Source organism: Hyperolius riggenbachi, chromosome 7 (genome assembly GCF_040937935.1).
Source record: "Hyperolius riggenbachi isolate aHypRig1 chromosome 7, aHypRig1.pri, whole genome shotgun sequence".
Classification (NCBI taxonomy): domain Eukaryota; kingdom Metazoa; phylum Chordata; class Amphibia; order Anura; family Hyperoliidae; genus Hyperolius; species Hyperolius riggenbachi.
In genome coordinates, this window is record NC_090652.1 from 65,524,458 (window position 1) to 65,537,042 (window position 12,585).

Below are 12,585 nucleotides of genomic sequence, written 5' to 3' on the forward strand. Positions count from 1 at the left end.
TGTGAATAACAACATAGGTAATCCCATCATGCTCTGCACAGCATCAGGGAAAAAAGCCTGGGCTTTTTTTTCTTTGATGGGTGGAGCTTAGATATAAATACAGCAAAAAATGATGCTTTGGTAAGAAAAACAAAGTTCTGATGCTGTGAAACTGTTAAAGAAACACCAAGCCTTTTCAGTTCTGCTGAGTAGATTTTTAGTCCGGAGGTTCAATTTAAGTCGGCAGGTTTTGTTTCATTAAACAACTGTCATTTACAGCTTTCAAATGTATCGTTTTTTTTTCCTTTGAAATTTTAAAATCGATTTTTTCAAAAACTATAAGGTCTTTTTAAAAAAAAATGTCCTCTTGTTCCCACTATTCTTCTTAACATATCTGACAAATTTAGTGTTTCTACCATGTAAGGGGGCTTTGCTGTTAACCGCTAAACTCGGCAGGCGTTTAATTTTCCCATGGCCAGAAGGAGAACTTTAAAATCAATTTTCTCAAAAACTGAGTTTTTTTTTTATTTTTTTTCCTCTTGTATTCACTGTCCCCCTCCACATACCCTGAAAATTTGGTGTTTCTACTATGTAAAGTGGCTTTGCTATTAACCGCTAAAGTCGGCGGCCATTCACCTATAGGAGACACACATAGTGATATTTGAGAAGTGAAATTAAGTTTATTGAATTTACCGAAAGTGCACAAAAATTGTTTAAATAAAATTAGACAGGTGCATAAATTTGGGCACTGCTGTCATTTTATTGATTCCAAAACCTTTAGAACTAATTATTGGAACTCAAATTGGCTTGGTAAGCTCAGAGACTCCTGACCTACATACACAGGTGAGTTCAATTATGAGAGAGTATTTAAGGGAGTCAATTGTAAGTTTCCCTCCTCTTTTAGTTTTCTCTGAACAGTAGCAACATGGGGGTCTCAAAACCAGGGATGCTCGGATACCCCTTTTTAAAATCCGAATTGATTTGGATCCGGATAGCTAGAAATCCGGATCCGAATCGGATATCCGAATCCGAAGGTTCCGGTATCCGCATAGAATCGGATATCCGAACCCATTATCCGGGTAAATCCAAATTAATTTGGATATCTGGATAGGAAACCGGAAGTGGCCTTTAAATTGCTTCCTGTCAGGATCTCTCCTGGAGCATGTTCTGTCGCTTGCAGTGGAGCTGCAACTGGGCAGTTCTGACTTGTCTGCTTGCATTCGGTTGCACATTCGCAGTGAGTCTTGTCGTCATCTGCAATCACTGCAGTTCAGAGCACTTCAGGATGCTGTCAGGATTCCTCCTATGGTTTGCTGCAGTTGAGCTGCAGCCAGATAGCCCTGGATTTCCTACATGCATGTTATTGCATAGTACTGCATGCATTTGCCATGATAGTCTTTCAGCTAGCAAATGGTAATCAAGCCAGCTCAGGATTGAATGATTACCATTCAGCTGTGTAAAAACTTGCATACCTGCATCCATTGGCTGATGCCGGCACAAAAGTCTGACTCCCATTTCAGACTCTGCCCGACATAGCGGTCAGTACGCGGGTCTGCTGGGCACCTTGTTACTCTGTATAGTTCTGTTATTGTAGTTCAATGCAACCTTATTACTTGTGCTTTAGCTACTTTCTTGATAAGTATATATGCAGACTTGCTAATATACATTTATCCGTTAGTTGAGCCGTTTGTTATTTTTCTGTATTATTGTGTATTGACACTTTACACAAAGTGACCGCCACTCAAGGACTATAAATATACAAAACTTTATTGATCAGATTACAAAAAAAACAATTCTGGTGTCCCCTCTTAGAAAGAAAGGAGATGTGCCTTCTGTCCAAACAGAGATTGCTGCTGAAGGCCCCCATTTGAGATCATGGGATGAGAGAATGATTTTGAGAGATCTTGAAACCTTATTTGATGAGGGAGTAGGGAACAATGGGGTGGCTCCCCCTGGTGGTGGTGTTGTTCACACTGGTTTGAAGAGAATCTCCAGGTATATGCCCCCTCTCTCCATGAACAAAAACATTCAGTTTTTTTCAGACTTGGTTAACAAGGATCTGGAAAAGATGTTTTGTGATGTAGATTTGATAACTTATCTCCCCAGGAGAGAGAAGCTTTACTTGAACTTAGGGAGGTGGAAGACATCATCATCAGGGGGAGTGATAAAGGAGGTAGCATTGTCCTGTGGGGTAAAGAGGCATATTTCAAAGAGATGAGTAGGCAACTGAGTTATAGTGATACATATGTTTGGTTGAGAGAAAATCCCTTCCCGGAAATCATTAAGAAAAGAGAGAAAATCTTGGATACTGCTCTGACACAGGGGGCAATTTCAGCAGGGGAGTATGGGTTGGGTTTATGAAGTTCGACCATTATAAAATACCAGTGTTGTATCTAATTCCAAAGATACATAAAAATGAAGAGTGTCCCACTGGGCGCCCCATAGTTGCAGCGATTGATGGCCCTTAGGAAAAAAATTGGGATTTTTATTGATGAGAATTTAAAGGTGATGGTGAAGGAATTACCTTCCTTTGTGAGAGATACAAGAGAACTGTTGAACCTAATCAAAAATTTTGAAATTGAGGAATCTGACTATTTGGTTGGAATAGATATTGAGTCATTGTACACCTCCATACCTCATGAGGTAGGTTTGGAGGCGGTACAATATTTCCTGAACATCAGAATCAGAATCAAAATCAGAATCAGAATTTTATTTTCCGCCAAACACGACTGGGTCGTGCCCGGAATTGGGCTTGGCATAAGCAGGGCATAGAAACAGTAAAATGACACACACCAGAGATAGCAATACATCAAAACAAATACAATACGATACAGTAATTACATAAGCAGCCATTTCCAAAAAGAGAGTTCTGCAGTGCAGGCATGCTTAAAAGACTATTCTAGCTAGTGAAGCAAGTGGCCTAAGGAGGGGCCGCTCTTCTTTTGGTGGTGGGGGATGGGAGTGAGTCCAGTGAGTTCAGTGATTTGACAGCTGAGGGGAAGAAGCTGTTCCTGTGCCTTGAGGTCCTGGTGTAGATGGCCCGATACCTCTGGCCTGAACGGAGACGACAGAAAAAGCGGGAGCCTGGGTGCGAAGGATCATTTGCGATCCGCAAGGCTCTGGAGCGTAGTCTGGTGTTGAAGAGTAGGTCCAGTGGAGGAAGTGGTTTTCCGATGATCCTTTCCGCTGATCTGATGACTCTCTGTAACTTGTGTCTGTCACTGGCAGAGGAGCCAGCGTACCATACAAGGATAGAAGAACAGATGACGGATTCGATGGTGGCTGAGTAGAAGCTCGTCAGCAGTTTCTGGTCCATGCCGAACTTCTTCAGTTGGCGGAGGAAGAATAGTCTCTGCTGGGCTTTCCTCTGGGTGCAGGTGGTGTTGGCCTTCCACCTCAGATCGTTGGAGATGGTTGTGCCCAGGAGACGAGGGCAGGGGACCCGTACGACTTCCGTGCCGTCTATGTGGATTGGGGGTGGTGTGGGTGCACGCTTCCTGAAGTCGATGATCAACTCAACGGTTTTTGCGGTGTTGAGAACCAGCCCGTTCTCCTTGCACCAGTTGCAGATTCTTTCAACCTGATAACGGTATGCCTGCTCATCATTATTGGTGATGAGGCCCACAATGGTGGTATCATCTGCAAATTTGATAACTTTGACAGAGTTTTCAGTGGATCCGCAGTTGTTTGTGTACAGGGAGAACAGGACTGGTGACAGGACGCAGCCTTGTGGGGCCCCTGTGTTGGTGGTCCTTGGTTGGGAGAGGATAGTACCTAGCTTGACGACCTGTGATCTGTTTGTGAGGAAGTCAGCTATCCACAGGTGCAGGGTGGGGTGGACTTTGAGCTCAGCAAGGTTCTGCTGAAGTATTTGAGGGCTGATAGTGTTAAACGCTGAGCTAAAGTCAAGGAGGAGGATCCTGGCAAATGAGTTGGTCTATCCAGGTGCTCGTTGACTGTCTCCAGGCAGATGTTAATGGCATCATCCGTGGACCTATTTGCTCTGTACGCAAACTGGTGTGGGTCCAGCAGGGGCTCTGTGGAGACTTTTAGAAGAGGCATAACCATGCTTTCAAAAGCTTGCATAATGATGGATGTGAGAGCCACAGGTCTGTAGTTGTTGAGGTCGGTGATTCCCTGTTTTTTGGGGATGGGGATGATGGTCGACCTCTTGAAGCATGCTGGGACTTTACCTTCCTGGAGGGATTTGGTAAAGATGGAGGAGAGAATAGGAGCTAGCTGTTGAGCACATGTTTTTAGGCATGCTGGTGACACTCCATCTGGTCCTGAGGCTTTCCTAGCATTTAGCCTTGATAGGTGGCACAGGACATCATCCTTGTTCACAGCCAAAGAGGGTGAGATTGGACATGGAGCAGATATGGTGGAGGAGGGAGCAGGTGGCTTCGGAAGACCTGCAGGTGCTGCTTGGTTCTCAAATCTGCAATAGAATTCACTGAGGTTCTCGGCAAGCTCAGTGCTAGGAGTTGCATGTCGAGGGGGGGGGGGGGGGGCTTATAGTTGGTGATGGCCTTAAGCCCTTTCCAGACAGCTTGTGAGTCATTTGAGGAGAGCTCACTGGAAGAGGATTTTTTTCTGGAATACATGGGAGCGCAGTGTCTGGATGAACTATAGAGATTACATCATATGCTTGGTGATTTGATGCTGTGATCCATGGACACATAAATAAATTACTGGACTTGGGTTCAGGGACTTTTGAGCGACTTTATTAATGTTTTATTAATTTTATTAGTATTTAGATTGTGTTATATGTAAATCAATTCTTGTACACTTTGGTAAGTGCACATATACATAGGTTTGTTTTAAACTCTCATACTACATGGAGGTGGTAACATTAGCCAATCAATGGCGGATCAAAATTAGATGTATGTAGGCATCCTGGCTGGAAGTAAATGTAGAAATATAATTTAAAATAACAGAGAGTTTCCCCATAAACTGCAATCACAATCTGAGAACAGATATCACAATCTGCTGAGCTGCTTGGTCATTTTTACAGGACACTCTAAAGGCCTGTACACATGCTAGACTAAAGTCAGCTGAGGTTGTCTATTAGGACCACCTCTGCTGATAACCCAATGAGTGTACAGCAGCCCCTGCCACCTGGCCACTGATCCTCCAGACGGATCAATTTGGCCGAGTGACTGCGAAGAGCTTTGTACTTGATGCTCACCCTGCCCACCACGTAAAATGACATCTGCGCCACTCCATCAAACCCCCCCCCCCCCCCACATTGTTACAGAATGCATCACCAGCCTGTAGACCGACAGCCTCTGCTTAGTATTTTTTTTTAGTTTCAATAGGTTTTTATTTGAAGAAATTTTTGTTCATAAAAGACAAAAGACAAAAAAAGTGAACATTTCAGAACAGTATATTCAAGTCCATACAGCAATCAGGGTAAGATATCATACGGTAGCATTTGTAACTAGATCTTAGTTACATACTAATTGCTGATATAAAGTTACAGGGCGATAAATTGTCAATTTATTGAACTATTTCTTAACAGATTCAGGCCAAGGATAGCTTATGATAATGTTAGAACATATTTCGCATATTAGAACATTAGAACATTAGTACATGTTTAAGTAAGTTGAAACCAGTCTAACCTTGAGGAAACAGGTGAGAGCAAAAAAGACATACTTAAGAAGAAAAAAATAAAAAATAAAACTAGAAGTTGAAGAGCTAAAAAACTAAAAACTAAAAGGAACAAACACCCATGTCGAACCGAGGAATGTGCCACAGAGATTGCTATAATTTATACAGGAGTATAATGCTGATGGTACCATATGCATGAGGCCTACATTTTCCCCATTTCTAAAAGGAGTCTAATAAATCCTGGGCATCAGCAGAAGAGGTAACCTGAACCCAGGGTGTCCAGATTTTATCAAACTGATGAGTTCTGTCCAGCAGGTTGGCTTTAATTTTTTCGTTTATCATTGTAGTATGGATGCGATCAAGGACGCAGCGGAAGATCAAGGTATTTCGCTGCCATTGGGATGCAATGTAGGTTTTAACAGTGTTCATAATGTGTTGGATAAGCTTATGCTGAGCATACGGAATTTCGTCAGGATGCAGTCCCAGGAGACAAATAGCAGGATCTAATGCTAGCTGGATGGAGAGGGCTGAGTTAATTTTGCGTATAACTTTATTCCATAGTGCAGCCACCACTGGACAGGACCACCAAGTATGATACATTGAACCTGACACCAAACAGCCTCTAAAACATAACTTTGATTTGTTTTGATATATCTGATGAAGCCGCTCGGGTACCAAATAAGATCTATGTAGTATACGCAGCGAGGTCTCCATGTGCACTACACATAAACTTCCTCTAGAAAGTGTATCGAAACATTGCGACCACTGGTTGTTGTCTAAGCTGGTACTCAGATCGTCTTCCCAGTTAAGCTGGTACTGAAGTTTCGTGTCTGATGTGCCAACATTCAACATGGAGTATAATAAGGACAGTGTACCTTTGCGTAATGGATCAGTTAGGCAGAGGGTCTCAAGAGAGGTGCTTCTAAGTTCTTGACCTACTTTGGCCATAGTTAGTATATAGTGCTGAATTTGGTGCAGCCTAAAGCTCTCGTGAACTGGAACGACAAGGTTTTCTATCAAAGTTTGTTTTGTGCATAGTTTTCCCTGATGAAGGAAATGCTTAAGGCCTGTGTGATTGTTCAGGGACCACCACCTGAAGGCCTTGAGGTTTAGACCTGCCGGGAAATCCGGGTTACCCAAAAACTCCACCAGTTTTGACGGTTGCGACTGCAGTTTATATTTGTAACGCACTTTTTTCCATAAGAGGAGCGAGTGGTAGGTGAGTGGAGATAAGGATTTAATTGTACTATAGTGTTGTGATTGTGCCAATAAAATACCTTTCCAGTTTAAGGGATGAAGTAAACTATTCTCTAGAGTTACCCATCCAGGGATATGGATGCCTGCATAGAGCATAGGAATGAAGGCCAGCTGAGCAGCAAGGTAATATTTGTGCAGATTGGGTACTGATAGCCCCCCCCTCATTTTTATGAAGTAGCATAATTCTGCGCTGGATTCTGGGTTTCTTTTGGGACCAGATGAAGGTGAAAATCAATTTTTGAAGGGGCTCCAATGTTTTTTTAGATAAGAACACTGGGAGAGTGCGAAAATAGTATAGCAATTTAGGTAGAAGGGTCATCTTTATAGCCGTAATACGACCAGCCCAGGATATAGGATAGTTCATCCAAGATAATATAAGAGAGTGTAGTGATTTAAGCAGTGGTCTATAGTTCCAGTGATAGAGTTGAGAGGGGTCATTAGTTATTTTTATCCCTAGATATTTTAGGTAGTGTGGTTGGTGTTTGAGTTTGAAGATGTTAGATATATAGGCTCCCATTCCTTGTGGGAAATTACTGAACATGGCTTCAGATTTGTCCAGGTTTAGTTTGAGGGCTGACAAATTTTCAAATTTTTTAAGCTCCAATAAGAGATTTGGGATAGAGATTACAGGGTTTGTGAGAGTCAGGAGGACATCATCCGCAAACATACTTAGTTTATATTCCCTCTCACCTATTTTGTATCCTTGGATGTTAGGATTTGCCCTGATTGCAGCTGCCAATGGCTCCATTACAAGAGCGAAGATTGCCGGTGAGAGGGGGCAACCTTGGCGAGTCCCTCTCCGAACCAAAATTGGGTCCATCGTGGAGCTTGGTAGTTTAAGATATGCTTTGGGGGTTGAATATAATTGTTTAATGATGTGTATAAAGGGCCCATGAAGACCTGCCCGGGTCAAGACATTTGTCATATACGCCCAGGAGATAGTGTCAAAGGCCTTTTCAATGTCCAAGGCCAATGACACTACCTGTTGCCCCGAGTGGCTTGCGTGCTGGAGTATCCCTAATGTTTTGCGGACGTTGTCCGAGGCTTGCCGGAAGGGCACAAAACCTACTTGGTCCTTATCTACTAAGTGGGGGAGAACTTTATTTATACGTTTAGCCAGGATACTAGTTAAGATTTTGTAGTCTTGATTAAGAAGGGCAATGGGCCTATAGTTCTTCGTGTTGAGGAGGTCCCTTTCAGGCTTCGGACAAACCGTGATGTGGGCATCCAGAAATTCTGAATTTGCAAGGGGTTTGGACCTTATATAGTTATAGCATCTGGTTAAGTAAGGAGTCAAGAAAGGGGCAAATTTTTTATAATAAATGGAACTTAGGCCGTCCGGGCCGGGTGCTTTATGTAATTTTAGTTTTTTGATGACATCCTCTACTTCCTCTTCAGTAAAAGGTAGATTGATCTCCTTCACCGCAGTGGAAGTGAGACAGGGGAGGTTGAGGGAGGCCAGGAAATCAGGGATATCCATTGGTCTTTGGTGTTCTTGGCTAGTGTAGAGGTTAGTGTAATATTCGTGGAATTGTTTGTAGATCACGTCCGGGTCAACAGAGATAGGGCCATCAGGTGTTCTAATTCGGTTAATAATATTTAGTTTTTGCTCCTGACGAAGCCTTGCAGCCAGCCAGGAATCTGGTTTATTGGCGAACCTATAATAGCTTGCTTTGGTGTATCTAAGCATTTGTTCTGTTGATTTTGCTAGGATAATGTCTAGTTGCTGGCGTGTGTCGCGTATTTGTTTAAGTAGATATAAGGAGGGGGCCTGCTGATGCATACGCCTCAGACTGATCAGATTAGTTTGTAAGTTATCTAACTTTTCCAGTGAGCGTTTTTTGTTTTGTGAGGCTGTTTTAATTAAGAAACCGCGCACTACTGCCTTGTGGGCCATCCATAAAGTTACAGGAGATATTTGGTTTACGTCGTTTATGTTAAAGTATTCTGTTAAGTGCCCAGCAATCGCAGCTCGGATTGTTTGGTTTATAACTAAAGATTCGTTTAGGCGCCACCATGATCGAGAGGTCCTGTTAGTGTTAAGGCTTAGGTTCAGCAGCAATATGTCATGGTCAGATAATGGAGTAGGGATATGTCTCAAATATTGGACACTGGGGACCACAGAGGAGGTGACCAGGACATGATCTATTTTCGCATATGTATGATGTACATCAGAAAAGTGAGTGTAACCTTTCTTATCTCCATAGAGCTCTCTCCAAACATCTATCAAAAAGTTGTTTTCTAGCATCATCTGAAGGGATTCCCTCTGTGACTTAGTGAGTTTGTCTGGAGTGGACTTAGATTTATCTAGTGCATCATTTAAGGTCAAATTGAAGTCACCACACCATACAAATATGGTGTTTGGACCAATATCGAGGATTTCTTGAATGTCACTAAAGGTCTGAAAAGCTCTGTCTGGAGGAGCATAGTAATTTATTAAGTATAGAGTCTTGTCCCCAAGCAAACCCTTTAAGATAAGGTAACAGCCATCTGGGTCGACATCTACCTGATTGACCGTCAGGGGTAGGGTATTTTTAATTAAAATCATGACTCCTCTGTGTTTTTTGGAGGCATGAGCATGATAGATCGTATTATATAGCTTATGAAAGTATTTAGGGCATGAACAAATGATGTCAGGCTGGTGTCTAAGCAGGGCTACAAAGGTTTTCCTCCTCTTAACAGGTGAGTTGAGGCCTCTTATGTTAAATGAGATCAATTTTAAGGATTCCATAAAAAGTAGTTAACAGGACGTTGCAGAGGCACACTCAACGGTTCATACATGGCACGGGTGTAAAAAACAAAATAAACATATTCACAGCAGATTAACCGTAAATTAACAACTAAAGAGTAACAATCATTCATGTCCTTGAGGACAACAGCAGTGTAGGTGGAAGGGATCAAAATGCCTCCCTCCAAGACTGCTATCTGCGGGGGACAACACTGCAAGCCCGCACGGGGGAACGACTCATATGCTTGTGGCAAACTAGTTAGAGGACATTTAGCCATAAGAGTGAGATCTTAACTTGTGGATATTATAGCGTGGGCGTTGTAGCGTTAACCTAATGGGTTAAAATAGGGGTCTACCATTGCGGTCTACTACAGGACATTTCTTCCTGGGGGGGCTAGGAGGTGAGGTAGGTAAATTAGGAAGGACCTGCTGGGTGCTAAAGTATGTTTCACAATTCTATGAGCGCTGTATGGGGTAACTAGGGGCCCAAGTGCAAGTCTTGCCAGGTGATGTCTAAACAGGCAGAGTAAATATATGGTCATGTGTGCGCAACCTTGTTAGGAAAGCATATAAGTATATCAATATAACATGGTATACAGCACTTAGTAGTAGTTACGCATTTGTAGTTGGAGCTGCACCAATGGAAGGCATAAGGCGTGACCTTCTATGCTAGAGTTAATCTTAGGTTTTCACATGAGTCATGAGATTAGTGCCCCCCAACGCATGGTAGGTTCTAGATCGAGTAAAGTTGATTGACAGCACAGGGCGTAGCCCTCTATGCATTGCTATACAGTTCCGTGTTATGCATAAAGTCCAGAGCAAGAATGTTTTTAAATCGTTGGCTAAGGCCCAAAGCATATACAGGTTTCATGCTGTAGAAATAAAATGAAGCAGTAAAGTGCCTGTAATAAGTGCGCAGTCAGGTCGAGTTCTTTCCGTGTACAGGGTGCGGAAAAGGAGCGCGTATGCCATAGAAATAAAGAAGAGTTCAGTTCGCCTTGTCTTCATGGCATACACTGCATCCTTACAGGAAGACGGGTTAAGCAATGAAGATAAGCAGTTTCACAGTGGTAGAACTTGTATGTCACAAATTATGAATTCTCCATCGTAAGCAACATAAGCCCACGAGAACGTCACAAGCTTATTAAAGTGGCATAAGAGCAGGAAGAAAGAGAGGACAGTTTGGCAATATTATAAGGTAGTACTTATCTAGGGAAGGATGAAGGAGAGGATGCTGATCTTCTACCAACTGGTTGCCACACTCCCTCCGGGCGTTGTGGCTCAGGGGTGAGCGTTGATGATGGTGCAGCAGCGTTAATTTGTATGCCCGCAGCCTCCAGGGTCCTTTTACCTTCTTCTGGAGAAGTGACATTGCAACTGTTTCCTTGTAGGGTGAATTGTAAGGAACACGGAAAACCCCACTTATACCTGATGTCGTTTGTTATTAGGGCTTGTGCAATCGGTTTCAGAAGTCGTCTCTTCTGCAGAGTCAATGGAGAGAGGTCCGCATACAGCTGGACCGAGGAAGGGACTCCGGGTAGCGGGGAGAGGTTGCGAGCTGCCGCCATGATCTGCTCTTTGGTTTCATGGTAATGAAATTTTAGAACCACGTCCCGCGGTAGATCAGGGTTGCGGGGCTTACCAAGCGCTCGGTGGATTCTATCCAGACGCAGTAGAGAGTGATCAGTTTGCGGGATCAGGGCCGTGAACAGGTTAGTCGCGACGGCCTTCAGGTCTGTAAACGACTCCGGTAGCCCTCTTATTCAGATGTTTGAGCAGCGGGCTCTATTTTCCTGATCCTCCTGCCTTGCTTCCATTTGATCCATTCTCGTATCGTGGGTGTCCAGCCGCCTCTTATCCTCCTTCAGAGCGTCAGCATAGTTATCCAGTCTTGCCTCCACCGCGTGGACTCTATCCCCTATGTCCCGAATGTGTATTGATGTGTATTGATGCTCGGGACAGCCGAGTCCAGTTCCTTTTTTAGGATCTTGTGGATGGAGTTCAGGAGGGCAGAGTGATCCTGTTTGGTTAGTGGAGGTGGAGAAGCCTGGGCACTCTGTGGTGAGCTCCCCGGGGAGGGACTCGGTGGTTGCGAGGAGGAGGTGGAGGCCGCATCCGCCATCTTTGAGGCCTTCTTCTTTTGGCTCCGTGAGAACAAGTCCGGTAGGGAACCACTTAGGCTAGCTGTATCCTTGTTCTTTTTAGTCCGTCTGCGGGTGGACATGTCCCGGAAGCAGTAGCTGGCTTTAGAAGCAAGATTGCGTAGCTTAGTTGGTCGATGGGCGCCGTTTTTCCCCCGATCAGGCACGGAGCTCAGCACACAAGCATCTAGTCACGCTGGTGCCGCGCATGCGCCCCGCTTAGTATTTTTTTTTAAGCTTGGAATTAGACCAATCAGATTCACGTCCTGCATATACAAATCAACCCAATTCTAAGCTATTTATAATCTGAAAATAGATAGATAGATAGACTCACAGCTCTGCAGTTGGTGGTGGAGGTGTCACACAACCCAATCTCACAGTGCAGATAGACCTGGTTGAGGCCATTCAAGAATTGGAACACCTGGAGGGAGAAGCCAGCTTCCAGGGACACTCCGTTTTCCAGGACAGAGATTGCTGGATCAATTTTGCTGGGGCATCTAAAATGTGATGATCAGATTGGGATTAATAACATGAGTCAGATTATTAAACATCCTACAAGAATCTATAAGTAACTAAAGGACCACTACAGCAAAAAAAGTTTGGTCCAAAGCACGGAACTTGGCTGTCTTTAGATACTAGAAATCTGTGCCGTTGGGGATATGATAATGCGTCCCGTACTCAGGAGCCCCCAGCGTTAAAACTACACCGCATCAGGCTTAGGCAGCCACAAGTGTGGCATAGTTTTAACTTGGCGCTCCTGAACCGGTTAAATTGATTGCTGATGTTTCATTGGCTGTTGTAGGGTCCACCCATTTTTCCTTCATTTTAACTCCAGTCACCCAGTGACCAAGTGTGAAAGTTCGAAGACCC

The 12,585-nt window shown here is 43.7% G+C and overlaps 1 protein-coding gene across 1 annotated transcript in view; it reads right to left on the minus strand.

The window, feature by feature from the left end:
- LOC137526031 (uromodulin-like) overlaps positions 1-12,585 on the minus strand; it is a 232,403-nt gene that overhangs the window by 12,803 nt on the left and 207,015 nt on the right. Inside the window, exon 14 of the mRNA XM_068247243.1 lies at positions 12,050-12,212. Within this exon, the coding sequence (XP_068103344.1) occupies positions 12,050-12,212 (163 nt within the window). The remainder of the gene's footprint in view (positions 1-12,049; positions 12,213-12,585) is intronic.